Source organism: Chelonia mydas, chromosome 6 (assembly GCF_015237465.2).
Source record: "Chelonia mydas isolate rCheMyd1 chromosome 6, rCheMyd1.pri.v2, whole genome shotgun sequence".
Taxonomy (NCBI): domain Eukaryota; kingdom Metazoa; phylum Chordata; order Testudines; family Cheloniidae; genus Chelonia; species Chelonia mydas.
This window is the reverse complement of record NC_051246.2, coordinates 61,181,840-61,202,990: the sequence shown is the minus strand read 5'-3', so window position 1 is coordinate 61,202,990 and position 21,151 is coordinate 61,181,840. Positions and strand designations below refer to the sequence as shown.

At 52.7% G+C, this 21,151-nt stretch overlaps 1 protein-coding gene across 2 annotated transcripts in view; it reads left to right on the top strand.

Annotated features, from left to right (window-relative positions):
* ARHGAP1 (Rho GTPase activating protein 1) overlaps positions 1-20,344 on the top strand; it is a 41,377-nt gene extending 21,033 nt beyond the window's left edge. For both annotated transcript variants that reach the window (XM_037900184.2, XM_043548359.1), the window contains exons 4-13: positions 5,644-5,731; positions 6,071-6,202; positions 6,801-6,887; positions 7,592-7,690; positions 8,511-8,618; positions 10,109-10,185; positions 12,577-12,654; positions 13,432-13,560; positions 13,929-14,032; positions 16,301-20,344. In XM_037900184.2, coding sequence (XP_037756112.1) covers positions 5,644-5,731; positions 6,071-6,202; positions 6,801-6,887; positions 7,592-7,690; positions 8,511-8,618; positions 10,109-10,185; positions 12,577-12,654; positions 13,432-13,560; positions 13,929-14,032; positions 16,301-16,480 — 1,082 coding nt within the window. In that variant the 3' untranslated portion in view covers positions 16,481-20,344. The remainder of the gene's footprint in view (positions 1-5,643; positions 5,732-6,070; positions 6,203-6,800; positions 6,888-7,591; positions 7,691-8,510; positions 8,619-10,108; positions 10,186-12,576; positions 12,655-13,431; positions 13,561-13,928; positions 14,033-16,300) is intronic.
* Positions 20,345-21,151: the final 807 nt, after the last annotated feature.

Sequence of the window (21,151 nt, the reverse complement as noted above, 5' to 3'; positions counted from 1 at the left end):
CCGCAGATACCCTCTCTTGGTTCTCCCCAAAACCCATTAAGGATGAAGCCTTTGGTGTCTTCATATGGCTTTATAATTCTGGTAGTTGTCAGGTACCTTGGTGATGGGTGTGGAAGAAATACCTAGATAAAGAGAGACTGGGTGCTAGGACACCTAGTAACTATACCTGCAAATTGTAGGATTTGCTTCCTGTCTGCATGAAATGCTCAGTCTGCTTCAGCATTGAAGTGAAACTAAAATACGTCAGAGATATCTGACCCTTCCCAGCTGTGTCACCAACTTGCCTGGAGCCTGAAATTGCATGAAATAGAGTAGTTTGTTTCTGGCTTCTGCTCCAATAAAGGTACCAGCATGCAGTGCTCCAGGTTGATCAGGCAGTCTTGCATTCTGGACCTATAGTGTCTGTGAACCTCAAGTGTGGCTGAGGGCAGATCTTTGAGTTTTGCTACTTCGTATACTCTCCCTGAATGTTGTATCTTTGGAATATTTTGTAACACTGGCTCTTTGGTGGCAGACCTTGTCTAACTGCATTCGGATGATATCTAAATACTAGGATATTTCCCACTTGAGATTTGCATAGAAATTGGATACCCATCTGATTGTACATACAGAGATTAAGAATAGTCAGGGTTCCTGGACTGTTTCTAGTTAACTGTCCTAATCATGCAACAGACTCAAATCAGGGCATAGATCTCAAGTAGCCTGGGCAGTGTTTCCCCAGGTGAAACACGCCTGGAAATGTTTAGGGAGTTTTGCAGACAGTTAAGCAAATAGTTCCCTTAATGGGTTTATGGTTCCATTTAATGCAGAGTAGTCTTATCAGGACTATATTATAGCTCTGATACACCTTGTGCTTCTGACACAGCCAGCACATCTCAGGCTCTGATCTCACACATTTGAGTGGCAGCACTCTAAGAAAAAGCAAGGGATTGTGTTGATGATTTAGAAGGTATCATAATTCTTGTTGCCCCAATGCCCCAGTGTGGTATTTGGAAGTGTATTGTGCTGCTGGAGATGCTGCCCTCTGCAGGAGGGAGAAAACGGAGGTGCTGACCACTTGGTCCTTAAAAACACCATGTACTTTTCAGGGTGTTTTCTTGGGTCCTGGTCAGATTCTAGTTTGAGTAGTTATGTTGGGTCTCCCTAAATTCACACTAGTTTCAGTCCTCAAGGGTGTTGAAAAATTAGAGAGGGCTCAGAGAAGAGCCATGAGAATGATTAAAGGATTAGAAAACCTGCCTTACAGTGGTAGACTCATGAAGCTCAATCTACTTCGCTTCAAAACGGAAACGTTAAGGGGTGATTTGATTAGTATGTAAGTACCTACCTGGGGAGCAAATATTTAATAGTGGGCTTTTCAGTCTAGCGGAGAAGGTAGAACATGATACAATAGCTGGAAGTTGAAGCTAGACAAATTCAGGCTGGAAATAATGTATAAAATCTTAACAGTGAGGGTAATTAACCATTGGAACAATTTACCAAGGGTCGTGGGGCTTCTTCATCACTGGCAATTTTGAAAGCAGGATTAGATGTCTTTCTAAAAGCTCTGCTCTGGAAATTATTTTGGGGCAATTCTATGGCTTGAGTTATACAGGCGGTCACAATGGTCCTTTCTGGCCTTGGAAGCTATGAAATGAATATAGTACTATTCTTAGCAACAATGCACAATGGTACGCAATGTTCCACTCCAAAGGTAGCTGCACTTCAGTGTTGGATGAAGTAATTCCTTGTGTCTCTGGACATCTACGTGTGATGTTTGTTGTGTGCTTTGGACTCTGGGTGCTGTATAATCACTTGTTGCTGGTTGTTTGCTAATTGAGTTATTGCTGAACAAACCCCATTTGGGAGAGGAGGGGAACAAACGAACAGTGGAGTCATTAGTTCAAGGTCTGTGGCTGTGCTTAGTGGGAGCAATAGCTGTTTGCACTGCAAAGAAGTGGCTAAAATTTAGAGACTTAGAAATAAGATTAACTTTGCATTTTCAAAACCAAACAGTACAAGGAGTGGAACATCTGTCCGAGATCAAACATGATCTGCTCTCTCCAAGGCAGAGCGGTCACCTGGAGGCAGTTTCCTCAGCTAGCCAAAAGCTTGTAGAATTGGCTGCAGTTTCTCATTTATAAATTGGAACCATTGGTGATTCAACCCCCCCTGAATGCTTGGGAGCTGGCTTTGCCTTGTCTGGAAAGACCAGTCTGATCTGAGGTGGCAGATGGAAATGGGATTTGAAGCAGTTCGTTTCAGGTGATTTATAAGTTAGCGGACTGAGCTCAGTACAGGAAAGCTAAGGAGAAGCCCTGGCACTGGTGATATGTTGGTCTCAGTATAGTTCTCCAACTACCTTCCCTAAATGCCCTTACACAATGTACTATCCTGATTTGGAAGGCAAATCTGGCCATGTTTCTGGAGCTCTCTGAGGGATTAGATGCCCCTTTCTGTTTACTTTCTTCTGGCAAGTATCCAAGAGAATTTGCCTTCCTCTCTAAGGCTGGTCCAGGATCCATAGATTCTAAGGCTGGAAAGGACCATTGTGATCATCTCGTGTGACCTCCTGTATAACACAGGCCGCAGAACTGACAGCACCAGGCATTCTCACCAGGACTCTGTACCAATCGCGGTTACAGGCACTGCCTTCTGGGCCCTAAGCGTTGTCTTTCATGTTGCTCCAGTGGCAGGTGTCTTGGTACTGGAGTTTGATTTGCCCTTAAGGGCTATGTGCTTCAGCTGGTCCATGTCTAGTGATTTGCCAGGCTCAGAAATCAGTTTCTCAAGGACCTCAGCACAGAACTCTGCTGTGGATATTGCATCAGTGCAGAGCATTCACAACAAAGGCATGAACTTGGCCATGCTTGGGCTCCACTCCTGGCTTCTGTTGCACAAACTAGCCTTGCTTGAAAGGCAGTTAAATATGGACCATGTGGCTATTAATCTGGAGGGGTGGCCAGGAGAGAGTGCTGTTCCCAACATATAGCGCCTTTTCACACTGAGACCTGGAGTCTCTCTGTATTCTTATGTGGGCCCCCATCATCACAATGCGTGAGAGCATCACAAACATAAACAGATTTATACTCCCAACACCCATTGAAGTCAGGAAGTATCCCAGTTGTACAGATGAGGAACTGAGGCAGAGAGGCTGAATGACCTGTCCACATGGGGAAGCTGTAATAGTGCCTTATCCACAAGCCCATGACTTTGCAGGCTACTCTTCCATTTTCAATATAAGGGCAGCTGCAATGTACCCATTTATGCACAGTGGGTGTATGGCAAGCTGTCAAGAAGCTTCTTGGTTAGATGGCGTTTGGGCACCCATGGGATAATCTGTTTGATGTTGGTCTTGTGGCCTGGCTGTGGCTGTGTACAGTTGTTCCCAATGGTCTCTGCATCACCCTCTCCAGGTCTTGTGTATCTGCTGGGTACCATGTCCTCTCTCAGTGCCTTTTACCCCAGCATGCCACTGTTGTGTTCATGTGATGGTTGATCACTCCCTCATGGCCTGTACCTTGAGCTGTCCCCTATTGCCTCAGTTGTCTCCCTAACTTTTGTACAGGGAAGAGTTTGTTTGTATTGGTGAACTCCATATTCTCTTGTATTGTCTGGTGAGTTACAATAAAATATCAGTGGAAAGGGAAAATGAGAGTGACAGACTGGAGAGGAAATCTGTTCTCACAGCCTGGACTGCATGGATGGGGTTGAGGACTGTTGGCCCCTGAGAGGTAATGCTTTCTTGGGTGTTGTGGCCATGCTCACACACATGCGGACCTGCGGCTGCTCTTGGCATCAACAAGCACCTGCCTTAGCGCAGGCAGGCTTTATTTCTGCAAACTTTGGAATTGGCCCTTGTTTGTTAGACATGATAACCTGCTTTGCTCTGTTTTGACTAAAGATCTCAGTTGCTGGGCATTGATTGTAATAAAGGGGCAGTTGGGGTCCAAGATCTCAGTGCAGGGATGTGAAGAGAAGTGGCTGCATGCTCTGTGGGAGGTGAGTTTAAATGGGGAACCGGAGAAGTGATTGTGGTTGTGAATGATACCGGGCAACTCTGCAGTTTGAAATGGGGAAAAGTTTCTGCTTCTTCTCCATGCGGCAGCCTTTGTGGCATTGTTGGTGCAACTTAGAACAGTCTGTACTCCCCCTTCTCTCACTGGGCAGGACACGCTGCATTGGCTGACCAGGAAACTGAGGCTCTCGGGACAAGTTTTGCTCTTCATTGTCCTCTAGGGAAGCTGTTCCCACCCCTTCTTGGTATTTGAAAATAAGCCACCCTGATGGAAATAGATGGGGGCTCCTTCATGCAGGTGATATATCTGTTCATGCTGTACTGAAGCTCTGTGTACCCACGTGCTTAGTGAATCAGTACAAAGGAGAAAAGCTCAGGATCAGATAGGGTGCAATTCCCTCTATCCGCTCACTTGAACTCTCCCCTCATCTCCTTACTAGGGCTTCATTCATGGGGCCACATTCTCTGTTGGCAGAAGTCCACTGAAATCATAAGAGTTATGTCCGGTGAGAATTTGGCCCAGGATCTGTGAAACCACAGGAGAGGATCAGGGACCATCTCCCTAGGGTGGAGTTCTTCTGGTGTGATGAGAGCTGTTCTTTGCTGGGCTTTGAGTTGGGTAGGGTTTTCCCCATGCTAAGTTTGGTAGAATCACACTGGATTTGCCAGGTGATCTCTTCAGAACAGTTTTAGGGTATGTCTACTCAGCAGCTAGACACCCATGGCTGGCCCATGTCAGCTGACTCGGGCTGAGACTGTTTCGTTGCGGTATAGACATCTGGGCTTGGGCTGGAGCTCGGGCTGGAACCCTGCAGGATGAGAGGGTTATGGGCCAGCCATGGGCTTTTCTTGGTTGTGTAGACATACCCTTAGGCTGCATCAGGTGATGAAGCCAGTAAACGAGATTGTTCTGCAAAACACTTCAGAGGCTCGTGGTACCAATTCCTACTTCTCTAGGATAGGCTCTGGGGAGGAGTGGGAGTGGTGGAGCCTGCCCCTCATCCCCTGGCTCTGCTCTGCTCCATCCTGCCCAGAGCCAGCCTGTCCTTTGTGCAGCTTTACCCTCTCCCTTAGGGTGTGGTCTGATTTCATTGTGCATGCAGGAGCAAACTTCAGTTGAAGCAAGAGCAAATATGCCAGGAGAGAAGCACATACCCTGGGCCCGCGCTCTGAAGCCTCTGCGTCTGCGAGGGGAAGGTCTCCCCTCTACTAGGGGTACTTACATCTCTGTAGCAATGCACACAGCCACAGTGCCGCAGGTGCCCAACTCTGAGCAATCTCTGTTTCAGTGTCGCTACCTGAGGCCACTGTGTGGGGAACAGTTCCTGCATGCCTCAGGACATCTGAGTCCCACATCCTGCCCTTTCCTGCTGGCTGTGTGGCATATACTCCACACTGGCTCCAGACATCTTTCACATTACTTGCCCTTAGGGCCCTGCGTGCTCTCAGATCACTGCCTTCCCCCACCTATGGACCAGGTGGGCTCTGCTAAGGCAGAGGTCAGGCAAGCTGTGTTGGTTACTGTGAAATCCCAGGCTTCTGCCCTGTGGTGGAGGGACAGGGACTCCTGCTGCATTGCACATATGCTGGTGGGAGCCCAGTGTTGTCCCTGAATCTCCCTGTGATCTCTGGTATTTCATTCCCAGGTGATGACAACTATGGACGGAAAGTCATTTTGTTCAGTGCCTGCCGGATGCCGCCCTGCCATCAACTTGACCATGTGAAACTGCTGCAGTGAGTACTGCCTTGGGGGCCCACTGCTCCCGTGACAGCCTGGATCTGAGACAGTCCCTGAGTCCTAGGGGGCAGATCTACAGGCAGCAGCTTCTCTGGCTGGATATGTGCCCTCTGTTATAATCTCCAACTAGGTGTGGGCTGCACCCCACACATCCAGCCAACCCCCGGCCAGGAATTGCCCTCCTGTATGCTCCTCTCCTTCCTCTCCCAGGGCACAAGTGCCTCCGTTTCTGCAGTGTGGCAAAATTTTCCTTATGCCAACTGTGGCCAATAGGGAGCAAGCTTATACACATGCCAGTGCATACTGCGAGCTCAGAAGTTCCTGTGTCTTCCCAGGTATCTTAAGTTCACACTGGACCAGTATGTGGAGAGTGACTACACATTGGTGTATCTGCACCATGGCCTCACCAGTGAGAACAAGCCGTCCCTGAGCTGGCTGCGGGATGCCTACCGGGAATTTGACCGCAAGTGAGTAGGTGTGGCCAATGGGACAGGACTCCTGAGTTCTCTTCTACAGTCTGACTCCCTGTGTGGTCCTCTTTGAAGCTAAAGCATGTCCTAGGCAAGTCCTTTCCCCATTTGTAACATGGGGATCATGATCCCTCCCACATCTCTACCTGCTGGGAGGTGGTGGGGGTGAACTGATGTTTGTCAAATGCTATGAAGATAGAAAGTTCTATAGACAGAGTGAGGGGTACAAACCGCTCTTGTGGAAAGTTCTCCGGGTCAGCAGGGGGCTAGCAAAGGCAAGAGTCAGCGCAAGTGTCCAGGCCATTTGCAGCTCATCCCCTTATGGGGCAGTGCCTCATGAGTGGAGTCGTGGGGTGGCAAAGAGCAGGAGTTGAGGTTGCTGGGTGGTTGAGGGCTAGGAAATGAGGGGAGAGTGGTGTTATAGAAGGCTGGGGAATGGGGTTAACACAGGGGGCCCCAGGGAGGGGCACAATGCGCTGAGAGTGTGGAGGGTGGGAATTAGAGCCCCAGGGAGCCATTTGGGGGCTTGAGCTGATGGAGCTGGCCAGCTCCCCAGCCCAGGCAGAGCTCTCCCTCACTCGGCTTCCTTTGGCAGGTACAAGAAGAACATCAAAGCGCTGTACATTGTGCACCCAACGATGTTCATCAAGACTCTGCTGATTCTCTTCAAGCCTCTGATCAGGTGGGGGCAGCGGAGGCTGGCTCAAGCTCCCTGGCTGCAGGGGGATGTGCAGCATTCCTCAGCAGGCCAGGAGGGGAGCACAGGCTCCTAGCTCCTCCTGTGCCTGCACTGGTGACTCCTCCTGCATTAACCTCTCGGGGAATATGCCTCCCATTATTTCTGAAAGATCCAGACAAAACAAGAGCCCCTCTGCTGGGGCCCGGGGAGCTCAGCCCCTGCAAAGGCCACATGTCCCAGGCGTTAGCACCAGGACAGAAGGGGAGGAGGAGAATGAAACCCAGAGGGGCACTGAGTTCAGCGTGTCACCAGTGAAACCGCCAGCCTCCTGGGCCAAAAATGAAAAGAGGAGCGGACTCTGTCCTGCTGCAGAGCGCAGGGAGGGGCAGTGCTGTGCTGTGCAGAGCCCATCTTTGTCAGGCTTTGAGCCAGGCTGTGGAGGAGCCTTAGCAGTGCCTCACGGAATATGGGGGTTGAGAGAGAGCTGCGTGGTGTGGTGCCCCTACTGCTGAACCTGTGCTGCCTCCAGCACTGCCAAGGCCCCTCAATTCTGCCCCGCAGGCCCCATGATCTTCCAGCTCTTGCTCCCCCAGACAGCTCTGCTAACAGCCCCTCACTCCTGCTGCTCTTGCCCTGGGCTTCCCCCAGTTCTGCTGATGTTAGTCACTCCGGATCCCTCATGGGGCTGCTTGTCCTCTGTTTTGCAGTTTCAAGTTTGGACGGAAGATTTTTTATGCAAACTTCCTGAGCGAGCTGGAGGAGCATGTGAAGCTGGAGCAGCTGGGGATCCCAAGCCAGGTGCTAAAGTGAGAGCATGCGGCCTGCCTGACTGCTTACCCATGGCTCCGTGAGAGGAGGGAAGATGCAGGGTGGGGAAACAGTGGCAAGGGGGAAGGAAGCAATGGGGAGGGGCCTTGTTTTGCTCCGAAGTGATGGTTCATCCGAGGTAGCAGCGCCAGGGTGCCTTAGAGAGGGGGCTCTTCCTAGCTCCCCTTCCTGCCTGTCTTCAGCGTCAATGCCTGGCTCAGGCCCGCTTGGCCCCTTTGCTGCCTCTGTCTCTTCTGCCTCTTGGTCTCCTCTCAGGCAAGTGACTTTACCCCCAGGCATCTCTCTGCTGTCCCTCCCTGGCTGCTGCTGCCTGTGCATCCACTTTGCTCAAAAGCTCAGTGGGGCCTTCTCACTTCAGCTTTCCTCTGTGGCCTCCCAAAGGTGCTTCAACTGCACCTCCAGCCTGTTCAGATCCCTGTGGCTCTACCTCTCTCCCATGCACACGCACACCCACACCCCATCACCTCTTGTCTTCCAACAAACTTGCCCTGACTTCCTAGGTGCATGGTCCTTTGCCCCGTCTTTTCCCTATTCATCCCAGCAAGCTCCCCCCTTGCTCCCTCTTCTCCGCTGGAGGCTGAGCCATTTGGTCTTGCTGCCCCAGCAGTCCTGAGCTGCCTGTCCTTGGGGTCAGCAAGTACTAGGCTAGAGCTGTCTTTGGGGCAGTTCCCAGTGGATCAGCAGCAGGGGCTGGGTTGGTTGCATCCACAAAGCAGTGGGGTGGGTGCCGGGTGTGCTGGTTGGTGGTCCCTGTGTGAGATGGGCTGGTTCCCTACCAATCTGTCTCTCTCACTACAGATATGACGAGTACCTGAAATCACTGCAGAAACCCTCTCAAGTGCCCCAGAAGCTGACCCCACCGCGCCCACCCCTGCCAAACCAGCAGTTTGGGGTCTCTCTGCAGCAGTGAGTATCTTAGAGTTGCGTAGCTTTGGCTGCTGGGCCAGCTAATGCCAGAGCCCTGTGTATAATGCAATAGTGCAGTTGCAGAAATGGCCTCGAAATTGTCCGTTTCTTGAAATTGCTGCAGAATCTAAGTTGTCATTTAGAAAAACTCAGTTCTCTAGCCCAGATCCTGAGCTACCCTCTGCCCACCTCAAATTGTGGCTTGCCTGATTGCTGGGCTGGTTCTTGGTGTAAACTAGAGGCGCTGCAGGGCTTCTCTAACATGCTAACAGCCCGCAAGGGGTTGTTTCAGTAACTGAGGATTTACTGGGGTGCCAGGACACCCCAGCTACATGCCTGTGTACGTGGGGCTAGGAGTGGGAAGGGCTGGAGTACAAGCCATGATGGCACTTCTCTGCCATATGAGGATTCCTGGAGTGGGAGGATTCCTCAAGGGGCTGGCTAAAATGGCATTAGGCCTGTGTTGTTTTGCTGGAGCAGGGCAGAGGACCTGACCCTCAACTTTTTCCATAGCTTCAATGCTGTTTTAATAGAGGGTTTCTCAGGGACACATCCCCTCCCATTCACCCTTGCCTCTGCCTCCCCACCCTTTCCTGGTCACATCACATCCCTGAGGCAGCTTCAGAATTGCTAACATGGGAAAGTGACATCAGCAAAGTATTATTTAATGTATTTTTAGCTTTTAATGCAATTTGGCCACTGGAAATGAGGAGGAACCAGCTCCATGTGCTCAGGCAGTTCTCCCTGAGGCAGTTTGGGAAGTGATTTTCTAGCCCTTCTGGCTGCAGTGAAAGCCTTCCAAACGTGAGCTCAGTGTAACCAGCACAGTGACTGCTGGCTGAGCTTGCAGGCGTCCTGAACCGATCTCTCTGAGAGAGGTGACTTGGCCCATTCTTTGCGATGGGGGTTTGACTCCGAAGCCAAATGATGGTGATGTACATGTCCACATTAGATATTACATTACTGATCATCTGAACTGAACCATCTGGCATTTGTCATTGCGGGATGTAATGGGAGATGTTGGAGAGTAATACACAGCAGCTAGCTGCTGTCTAGGTGGATTCCTGTCCTTCCCTCCCCTACATTTAAACTCCCCTCTGCTCTTGCCTAAAGTGGAGAAAGAAAAAGGAGTTGCATCCCACAGAGCCACCTCAATTGTTTCCTGGCCCCTTCCCAGCAACCAAAGCCTCCAGCTTGGGCCCCTGACGCTGGCTGTAATGCAGTCGCTGCTCCTCAACACAGACCAGCAGTAGGAGGCAGCGTAACATACGTGTATTGTAGTATCAAAAACATGTGGGATGCTGCCCTGGTTGGACTGGGCTGGGGAGAGGGAGAGGGAGGGGGAGCAGGCTGAGGGGCAAAGAGTGGGACAGGACTGGGTGGGGAGAGGGATCCCGCAGAGGTCCCTGCTACGTACATATGTCAGATGTGATGAGCTGCATGTGGGCGAGAGGTAACTGGCAACCTCTAACCTTCTGTTCTCCCCACAGCCTAAGGGAGAAGAGCTCTGATCAGGCCCCCGTCCCACTGGTGGTCAGGGAAACCATTGCCTATCTGCGGGAGCATGGTGAGTGCATAAATGAAACCCTCAACCCAATTCAGTACCATGCAGGTGCCTTCTCCCCTTCCTAATGCCAATCAGATCTTTATGAAACAGAAGGAAAATGACCATAGAACAATTTGGAGCCCAAATATGATTGATTGAGCCAAGAAGAGAGATCCTGCCATGCCCTCCTTCCTGCACAGTGTCTGGGTCTGACATTCCCCTCTGGTGTTATCTGGACTGGTGATCTGCTAGGTCACTCCAATCCTTGACTCTGGGAGCCAGCCTTACCCTGCTCTGCTGTGAGAACCCCCACTCCTGGGCTGTTCGTGCACAGCCTCCGGCATGTAAGCTGCTCCTTGGATTGTATAACCGAATGACACTAGCCAATATCTCCGGTCCCAGACACAACCCTAGGAACCTCTGTCTTGCAGTTTCCAGTTATGCCCGCTGGACGCTGCAAGCTTATATGAGTTCGTCAGTTTAACCAAGAAATTGATACGTACCAGGCTTGTTATCCCAAGGGGAGCCTCTGACATACTTCACACCAAACGCACTGCTTCAGGTAGAATAAACAAACAGATTTATTAACTATAAAGATAGATTTTAAGTGATTATTAGTGAAAGCATAACAAGTCGGATTTGGTCAAATGAAATAAAAGCAAAACGCTTTCTAAGCTGATCTTAACACTTTCAGTGCCCTTACAAACTTAGATGCTTCTCACCACAGGCTGGCTGGTTGCTCTTCAGCCAGGCTTTCCCCTTTGATCAGCGCTTCAGTCCCTCGGTGCGGTGTCTGTAGATCAGGGGCGGGCAAACTTTTTGGCCTGAGAGCCTCATTGGGTTTCTGAAATTGTATGGAGGGCTGGTTAGGGGAGGCTGTGCCTCCCCAAACAGCCAGGCACGGCACGGCATGGCCCCCGCCCCCTATCTGACCCTCCCTGCTTCTCACCCCCTGACAGCCCCCCGGTGACCCCGGACCCACTGCCACATCCAACCGTCCCTTCTCCCTGACTGGCCCCGGACCCACCACCCCTAACTACCCCCGCCACCCCATCCAACCCCCCCGCCCTTTCTGACTACCCCCCCCTTCCCCCCCCCCCAGGAGCCCTGCCCCATCCAACCACCCCTTCTCCCTTACCGGCCCCAGACCCACCGCCCCATCCAACATCCCCTCTCCTTCCTGACTGCCCCCCTGGGACACCTGCCCCATCCACCCCACCCTGCTCCCTGTCCCCTGACCGTCCCCGGAACCCCTGCCCCTGACTGTCCCCCGCTGCCCCATCCAACCCCCCCTCCTTCCTGACTGTCCCCCCCGGGACCCCTGCTCCCATTCAACCCCCCTGTTCCCCGCCCTCCAACAGCCCCAACCCCTATCCACACCCCTGGCCCCTGACCACCACCCGAACTCCCCTGCCCTTTATCCAACCCCCGCTCCCTGCCCCCTGACCGGTGGCTGGCGGCGTGGCTGCACCAGGACAGGCAGCCGCGCTGCGCAGCACAGAGCACCGGGTCAGGCTGGGCTCTGCAGCTGCGCTGCCCCAGGAGCTCACTGCTCTGCCGCCCAGAGCATGTGCCAGCAGTGCAGTGAGCTGAGGCTGTGGGGGGAGAGGGAATAGCGGGGGAGGGGAGGAGAGGTGAGGGGGGGCTAGCCGGGCAGGACGGTCCTGTGGTCCGGATGTGACCCGCAGGCTGTAGTTTGCTCACCTCTGCTGTAGATGTAGGTGGAAGAGAGAGAGAGCATGGCAAATATGTCTCCCTTTTATCATGCCCTTTCTTTCCTCTTGGCATTACCCGCCCACCCTCCCCCTCAATTTTGGAGTTAGGTGAGCGTTATCTCATCAAAGTTCCAAACTGACCAAAGGAAGGGGGGTGACTCCCTTGAGAGTCTAACAGATTATTTTGTTGCTGCCTAGGCCAGCGTCCTTTGTTCCTGTGAGGCTGGGATGGGTTTGTCCCATACCTGCCCTGATGTGGTGTGAACTGCCTCCCTGGTCTTGGAGAGTTTTTGCCTGGGCTTGCTTTAAGCCATGAGGTTACATTTTCAGCCCCATAACTATATACATGAAATTATACCTTTACTGTAACAATTAGTATAACATCACTGTAACAACCATGCTCAGTGCATCATGAGCCTTCCGAAGACACCCGACACGACAAACTTTGCATCGGATACCATGCAATCATTTTACAAGGATGAACATGGGGGTGGTGAGTGTTCCACCGAGGTACAGAGCACAATGGGCATGGGCAGTGCTCTCTTCACAGCTGTGTGCAGAGGTTTCCTGTGCACATGGGAGAAGCTGGTGCCTTGACAGCCTTGCTGTGTGCTGTGGCTCGCGAGGAAAGGTCAGAGAGCTCCGATGTGACAGGCCTGGTCTGAGCTCTCCCTTTCCTTCTGCTCACTCTCCCCAGCTCTGACCAAAGAGGGGATTTTCCGGAGATCAGCTTCCACACAGATTGTCAAAGAGGTCCAACAAAAATACAACATGGGTAAGTGTCCCTCCTCAGGAAAACTTTGCACCATGACCCCTCCACCTCACCCAACACCCACCTCCAAGTTAGAGTTCTCTGGTCCTCACCAATCCTGACCCTCAGACTCTGCTCCTCTGCACTGTTCCTGTTCTGGGGCTCTGCTCTCATCATGCTTCTTGCTCTGCACCCAGTGCTGGGGAATATGAGCTCCATCTAGCACTACACAGGAGTGTGTGGACGAGTACCTCTTTAGATCTAGGCTGGGATCAACGCATTCCACTGTGATCTGAAAGCCTATTTGAATGCTGCTCTCCATCCTGCTGGCCAAGGGGGACTGAACTTTGCCTGTAATCTGCCAGAGGATTTGTGTTTGAGCAGTACAAAGTGCGCACCCCCCATCCCTGTTTCAGGAGAGGCTCGTCTCCCTCTCCCCACCTGCTCCCTGAGCAGCCCCTTCTGTTTCCCAGGGCTGGGCATGCTACCTTCCCATTGCTGCCCTGGAGAATGAGACCAAGACCAGAATAGACTCCTGTTTGGGGTGATGAGCCTTGGGGACATTGGACTGGAATTGGCAGAGCTGTTGCTTCTGTCTTGTGGGCAAGTAAGTTACCTCCATCTCAAGTGAGTCTGGCCTCATGCTCGTCCCCAGGGAGCTTTTGCTCCAGAGCTGGGCTTTGACCCTGTGCTCTGCTCTATTGATCCGGAGGGAGTTCTGCCCCTTGCCCCTCTCCCTTAGGCAGTGTGCTCGTGCTCTGATAGATGGGCTCTGAGCCTGTGCCTCCTCTCTGTCCTCAGGGATACCAATGGATTTCCAGCAATATGAGGACATTCACCTTGCTGCCGTGATCCTCAAGACATTCCTGCGGGAGCTGCCAGAGCCCCTGCTGACCTTTAGCCTCTACAACCACGTTGTCAACTTCCAGAGTGAGTTGGGGGCAAGAGGGTACAACCAATTGAAGTCTGAGCTCCCTGAGGGCAGGGATCTCCTCCAGGCTACCTCAGACATACAGCTATGCTCTCTGATCCTAGCCTGTGGCTCTGGTGCCTTTCCAAGGAATCCAGGCAGTATGGATGGGCCCCCATTGTCAAGGGAGTATGCATGGGATGGGGAGGAGAGGGAGTCCTGCCTGGGGTACCCATGCATTGTGAGCTGGGCTCCTATCAGAGGAGTCTCCCAGTGTGAGTCAGGGTCACCCTGTTGCCTGGTGGGAGCTGGAGGTTCTCCCCCTTCATTGCCTGGTGCGAGCTAGGGTCTTGCTCACCTACTCACGTGCCGCATGTTTCCCTTTCAGATGTGGAGGAGTCGAATCGTGTGGATGTTGTTCGCAAAACCCTCCAGACCCTACCCGAGGAAAACTACCGAGTGCTCTGTTTCCTGATGGCTTTCCTGGCAGAGGTTTGCTGCTCCTCTTGGTGCTAAGGCGGTCTCCTCTTAGCTCACTGCACCTAGGCTAAGCTCCATTACTGCCCATTCACCTCCCTCCCCAACACACGCTGCCCAGCTGAGAGAGAGCGCGGCTTCGGCCAGGAAACCAAGCTTCTTTATCCCTCCGTCCCCCTTCCCCAAGGGTTGGAACCGACTCTGACGTGTCAGGCTCAGGTAGTTCCTCCCATTGGGGCTGGGGGTGGGGGGCAAAGGGCAGGACAGCAACTGAGACAGGGTGAAACTCCTGTTGGTGCAGGTTGTAACAAGGCTGATTCTGGCGGGACCCAACGGAGAGTGCCAATTCAGGACAAAGTGCTTCAAGCAGGGCAGTTACAGCCCAAGGCTGGGGTTTCTGTGCACACCAAGGCAAACCAAACCAGCCAAACAGAGCAGACTTTGGCTAACCACAAGTCACACAAGCAATTCCCTTAGACACTCCAGTTTCCCAGTATCACCACCAATGCCACTCGTTATGGGGACAAATGGTTATGAAAACCAATACCCCAGTAAAAGAAAAAAGGTTCTCTCGATCCCAAAGGACCAAGCCCCAGACCTTACCCACAAATCACGCTGTTGCCAATCCTTTAGAATCTAAAAACTAAAAGTTTATTCATAAGAGGAAAAAGATATAGATGAGAGCTAGAGCTGGTTAAATGGAATCAATTACATAGAATAATGGCAAAGTTCTTGGTTCAGGCTTGCAGCAGCGATGGAATAAACTGCGGGTTCAAATCAAATCTCTGGAGTACATCCACAGCTGGGATGGGTCATTCAGTCCTTTGTTCAGAGCTTCAGTGTAGCCAAGTCCCTCCAGAGGTAGGAAGCAGGATTGAAGACCAGATGGAGGAGCTGCAGCAGCTTTTTATAGTCTCTTGCCATGTGGTCTTTCTTTGTTCCAAAGACAAGCTGTCCATCACATGGCCTGGAAAAACCTCAGAGTTCTGTCCATAGGCAGGTCCCTGCATAATTTGCTCTGTCCCAAGGCATGTCTGCCGTCTCTCAATGGGTCAGTTGTATGGCTGATGGTCCTTAATGGGCCATCAAGCAGGCTAGGCAGAGCTGACACCAACTTGTCTGAGGCGTCACCCAAAAGCATAGCATAAGTTTGAAATACAGACCGTATAGAGCCAATATTCATAACTTCAACTATAAAAATGATACACACCTACAGGTAGCATAATCATAACCAGCAAACCATAACCTTGTCTTAGACACCTCATTTGACCCCCTTTATATAAGATTTGGTGCCACTACAGGACCTTGGTTGCGATCTATATGGTCCCAGTTCAAGTCAATAACGTCACACAGGTAAAGACCAGAAACAGGTGTGCAGTGAGAACGGAATAGAAAATGAGCTCCAGATCCTGCCCTATTGGACTTGCAGGGAGCTTCCCACTGCTGTGGAAGCTGCTCTACTGAGCCAAGTCTATCCCCAGCAAAAGGGGCAGAAACAACCAGCCCCTAGTGCTTTGGGCATGTTGGATGACAGCACCTGCTGGGTCAAGGTGTCTGTGTGGCCTGCCAGCTGGTGCAGAATATGTCAGGGTGTCACTTGCCATCTCAAAAGCCCTGCAGGTTTTGCGCCCTGTATATCACCCTAGCCATCCCTCCCTGACAGTTCCTGGGGGTCAGGGCGGGACCCTGGACTCTATTCCCTGCTTTCCCCACCCCTTCCAGGCCTGTCACTCCCCTCCAGCTTTTCCAGAGTTGGGGAAGGTTGGGGTAATTTAGGGTCACATCCACGTTGCTCTTCAGTTTGCAGCTAAATTAGAGGGTGGTTAGAGCAGAGGCCTGGGCTCATGGCTGCTGGAATCTCTCCTGCTCTGCCTTTGTCATCGTCTGTATTGCAGCGCCTCCTAGAGAGCCAGGCTCAGGGCCCAGCGAGAGAGGTCCCTGCTGTGGAGACAAGACCGAGTGAGAAAGGAAGGACTGTCATCCCTATTCACTGGTGGGGAATGGAGACACAGAGAGACCAAGTGACTTGCCTAGAGTCTCACAGGCAGTCTGTGACAGAGCTGGGAATTGAACCCAGGTCCCCTGAGGCCCAGTCAAGTGTCGTCATCTCAAGCCTGCCTCGCCTTCCCGGGTGCATTGTATTGCTTCATGTGCCTCAGTTTCCCCCTCTAGGTTAGGTGCCTGAGACCCCACCGAGGGGTTGTGAGGCACCAGGGAGGGCAGAGTGCTGATACTGTTGTTGCTGCTCTGAGTCATTAGGGGTCCTCTCTCCCTCCCACACAGGTCTCCTCTCACAGTGACGTAAACAAGATGACAAACACCAACCTGGCCGTGGTTTTCGGCCCAAACCTGCTGTGGGATAAGGATGTAGCCATCACCCTCAAGGCCATCAAGCCTATCAACACCTTTACCAAGTTCCTGCTGGACTACCAGGGGGTGCTGTTCCAGGACATGGAGGCCTGAGCCGGGGCCAGCCCACATTAGCACACTGTGCCCACCTTCCCCCTCCCTCTTCCTACCTTGTCGTGGAGCCGTGGCCAGGAGCCTCCAGCACAGAGGGTCCATTGGAGCTGCAGGCGCTGAGCTGAGTGAGGGCTGTGGAGATGGTGTGAGAGTGAGTGAGCAGGCAACCATTTGCCAGAGGTCGGGAAGGGGAGCTGGTTTCCCCATTCCTGGGAGTGGAGTCTTGTCCCCATGGCCATTCTGTGCAGCTCATCCCTGGCCATGCTGCCCTACTGGGGGCTGTTCCCTCCTTCCTTCCCCTCACGGGCTTCTTTCTGCCCTCCTCTCCTCCCCGCAGCAACCCCTCTTCTGTGCAATGCCCCAAGATCCCAGCTCATTCCTCCTGCCTGCATCACCTAGGCAGGACTTGGCTCGAGTTGTGTGGCAGGAGGCTCCCTGTGCCAGCCCCTCCTCTCAGGAGCTGAGTGCAGAGTCCTGGCTCCCGCCCTCACCCAGAGCAGGTCAGGTAAGCCTTGTGCTTCAGGTGTTAGTGAGGACAGCTCCTGGGCTAACACCAACCCTCCCCTTGGCTCGCAGCAGGCATGTGAAGGAGAAACTGACTCTCGGGGGACTGGGCCATTGGGCCCTGCCAGAGACTCTGTGACTGAGGGGAGTTGGCTTAGCCCCACCCCCTGCTGGCACTACTACTCCGAGGAGCCAATAATGCCTCTCCAAGGGGCGCTAGCATCCACTGTGAGTGCTGTTCACCTTCACTAACAGGGCTGTGATGGGCATGGGGTGTGTGGCGGGTGGTAGCCCAGGACTACTCTGCTCTGGCTCTAATGGTCCCCTTGGCTTTGTCCTCAGCTCGTGGTGGGAGGGTTTTACTCCAGACCTGGCCTCAGTGGGCATGCGCTGCATGGGGATGCGGGCTCCCCTTTGTAATGCTCTGTGATCAGTGAGCTTGTTGGAATCATGCAGGGAGCAAGTGCCCTGGTGGCACTTGACTTCCCACTGCCAAACCCCACAATTGACACTGCCCTTCCTCATGGCTGCAGCACAGGGACATCCTGGGTCCCCTGTTTATCTGCTGGCCAGCCCCTGAGCCCAGCTGCTTTTTGACTTCGGGGTGAGTGGAATTTTATCCAGCAAAAATGTAAGTGAGAATATGGCCCGAAGGGAAGGGCCTGTGCACTGAGGCCAAACCTTAGCCAGAGTGTGAGAGGCCTGGATTGCAGGAACCTGCCCAGGTGCTGAGCTCTCACGTGCCAAAGCCTACAGCGTGCCCCTAGCCCAGCTCCTCACTACCCCATATGTCGGTTCCACCCCTTCAGGGGAGCTACTTTGATGCACCCCTTATGTGCTAGGGAGGGAGATGGCTCTCTACAGGCCAGGCTCAGGAACAGAGCAGCTCCTGTGAGAGAGGAGCTTTCACACTGGAGCGAGACTCTCAGTTTCTAGCCTCACTCCCCAAGACCCATAATTCTTGTGCCCTGCTCCCCCTGGCCAGTCCTGCTCCCAGCTGCACCACAGCAGTGGGGAAACATTGGGACCAAGCAGAGCTCATTTTATAAAGTGGCAGTTGATCTGCTTTTAATAGGATTTTAACCTGCTCTTGAAAGTGACCAAAGGCTGATACCCTGGTTTAAAAATAGACAAACTTCTGATGAGCACCAACAACAGGAATGGGGTCTCCTCTGCCAGGCCTAGGAGCAGGGACCCAGGATTGGCAAGAACTCTGTCCTGCAGTAGAGCCCCGGCCCAGCTCGGCAACTCTAGCTATTGCCAATTGATTGGCTGCTCTTGGGGTGACCCACAAAAGGGTGAGATGGGCAAGTGGAGGAGCAGAGAATTCTGAGGACTGGAGAACAGATTGTGCATGGCTTGGGGCTACCCATCCCACCCTGGGTACTGAGTGAATCTCTCTCTGGGAGGCTGAAGGGCCCGTGGAGGGGAGGGACCAGGCCTGGATCTGGACGTGCTGCTCTGTGAGTTGAATTTCTGCCTGTTGGGCTGGGACACAAATGCCCTTTGCTGTGAATAAGTCCATAGTGATGGTTTGGGTGGGTCACAGAGGGCTTCTAGTTCACCTTGACTTCTGCTAGATCCAGCATGGAGGGTAGCTCTGCCATGGAGGTTTCTTGGGAAAGCTGGAGGGTCTCAGTGCTCCTATTGAAGTGGGGGGGGAGGGGGGCAGTGTAGGAAGAGCCCTACACTCGTCCCATGAGTTTTGTTAGGCCATGCTCCGTGGGACACTCTGGAAAGGGGTGTTGTCTGCGTGACCCCATATCACATCTTTTGTCTCCCCATCTCAAGGGAGTATCCCCTCCTGCATGTATTTCAGAGCCAAGCTAGGCTGGGCTTGCTCACGTTATCTGGGCCACAGCTAAATGTTTGTTGGCCTAGATCTGCCCAGAGGAAAGGAAAAACCTGCTGGTCGCCTTGGGAACAACCAGAAGCTTAAGCCCAGTAGCCTAGAACAGAAATTCCCCATGGGCTGGGGCACAAGGACCTGGCTACAGGCTCATCCGCTGCTCCCTGCAGTGAGTTCCAGCTGGGAGCACTGAATCCTGACCTGCTCGGTGTTGAGAAAAGCTGGGCTGGGCTGCGGCAGGGGCAGGCTGAGGCTGCACTTGGGGCAGGTATTTCCTTAGCTTCCAAGAGACACTTTTAAAAAATATTCTATATAGTTAAAACTCCTGAGTTTATGGCTTTCCTATTGAGTGTAATGGGACCTGCTGCAAATCCCTGTGCTAGGGGATGACCCTGCTCCTGGAGCAGAGCCCTGCATGGGGAAGGGAGCAGACTTGGAGCAAGGTCAGGCTCTTGGTACTGCAGATGGTGGGAATGGGCTCGCAAGGTCTTGGGTGCACTCCAGTGTAAATATTCCCATTCCTTTACCCAACCCCTGCCTGCTTCCCCCGAGCTGCCAAGAGGCTTGGAACAGGCACATCAGCGATCACTACTTTGCTACTGCAATTTATTCTTCGGGATGCCTTTTATGAAAATACTACTCTTGTGGCTTGTGTGTGAAGCTGTGGCCTGGGCCTGACTGCAGTCCTTGGCTCCCCATGCCGGGTGGCAGGTGGGCAACCGAGTCCACGTCTCTGCCAACTAACTCAGGACTGAATTGCCTTCCTAGTCTGGCTGCCTCCTTGGGTGTACAGCCTGAGGCAGAGCTGGGAGGGCGGCAACATGCAGGTAGCTGGAGTGGCTAGAGGACCAACCTTGGCCCAAGAGACTACGTTCTAGTCCCTGGTGCCTGTAAGAGGTGGTTGGTAGCACGTTAGGGGCCCATGGTTACTCTGTATTTGTCTCCCATAGTGTGTCCTCCTCCTGGGTACAGCTGCCCAAGGGCCCCTTCCCCAGCGTGGCTTCCATACTAAATATTGGCCACAGCAGCCCTTTGAGGGTGACATGTTTTGTCTCCTCTCTGTGTCCTGCTCTGCGGCACCCAACTTCCCTCCCCCCCTCATTCCAGTGGTGTCTGAGCAACCTGTGAGCACACACTCCACAACTGGCCCCAGCTGTCAGCTCTCTGCCTCTCTCTTCTGCAACCAGAGCCTTTGGGTGATGCAGATGAAGGCAAGGTCAATATGATGCCTTATGGTAACCTCTCTGCTGACTCAGCAGAGACCTCTGAGGGCCAAACTAGCCCCTGGTTGCTCTTTCAAGCAGTGGGGCTCTAGTGCAATTTATAGCTTTGCTTTTTGTTGGTGGTGTTCCCTGCCTTCTCTCCAGTTGATGTTCAGCAGGCACAGGGCTGGGGTTTTTACTGAGACATTAATTCACTTCCATGTTTATTTCCTTCTACACTGCACCGATCCTGTATTTCACAGTTTGCACTTTTTTGTATTTCAATAAAAACCAAAACTCAGCCCCAGAGCATGGTGTATTTCTCCAAGCTGCAGCCTCTGAGGCTGATCTACAAGAGAAAGCAGAATGGCTGGTTATTCACCCAGCTACAACTGTGAGCAGAGGGCAGAGCTGTGCATGGTCCATCCTCCTTGTGCCTCTCCATGGCGTGTACACACACTTATGGACAGCACTGCTTCCCCCACTCAATGGGCAGGAGCCATGTGCTAGATCCACAAAGGGGACTCAGGCACTGCACCACCTAACGTTAGGCACCCTACTGTCCCCTGGAATCCAGAAGTCCAGGTTAGGTGCCAGATTCCCTATATTGTGCAGTGGGAGAGTTCAGTGCCTAAGAACAGGATTCACAAAGGCCAGAGAGCTGGGTGGAGAACTGCCTAAGCTAGCCAGGAGGAATTATCATCAAGGAGAGAGGTGGGGGCCTCAAAAGGTAGTTCTGTGCCTTCCTCCACTTGGGACTCAGAGCTGGGCCCCCTTTCCTGGTGCTAGAGCTGATCTGGTCTGTGCGATCTTGCCAAAAAAAAGTGGGGGTGCCTGCTGCAGTCCCCCTTTATTCCAGTAGCCCAGTGCTAAGAGCGCTCCCGCCCCCCAGGCCTCCTGCACCTGAGCAGGAAGGGAAGGGGATCAGCTTTATAATCCAGCTTTCTTTTCCCTTCTCACCTCAGCAGGTGAGGAGCTCAGAACAGCATCTGCCCAAACCGCATGGGCTGCTGCCCGTGGAAGGGGGTGATTAAACAAGGGCTAGTGAAGGGATCTAGAAATGCCCCTCATTTGCCACATACAGATTCACCCCCTGTGCAGCACACCTTCCTGGTT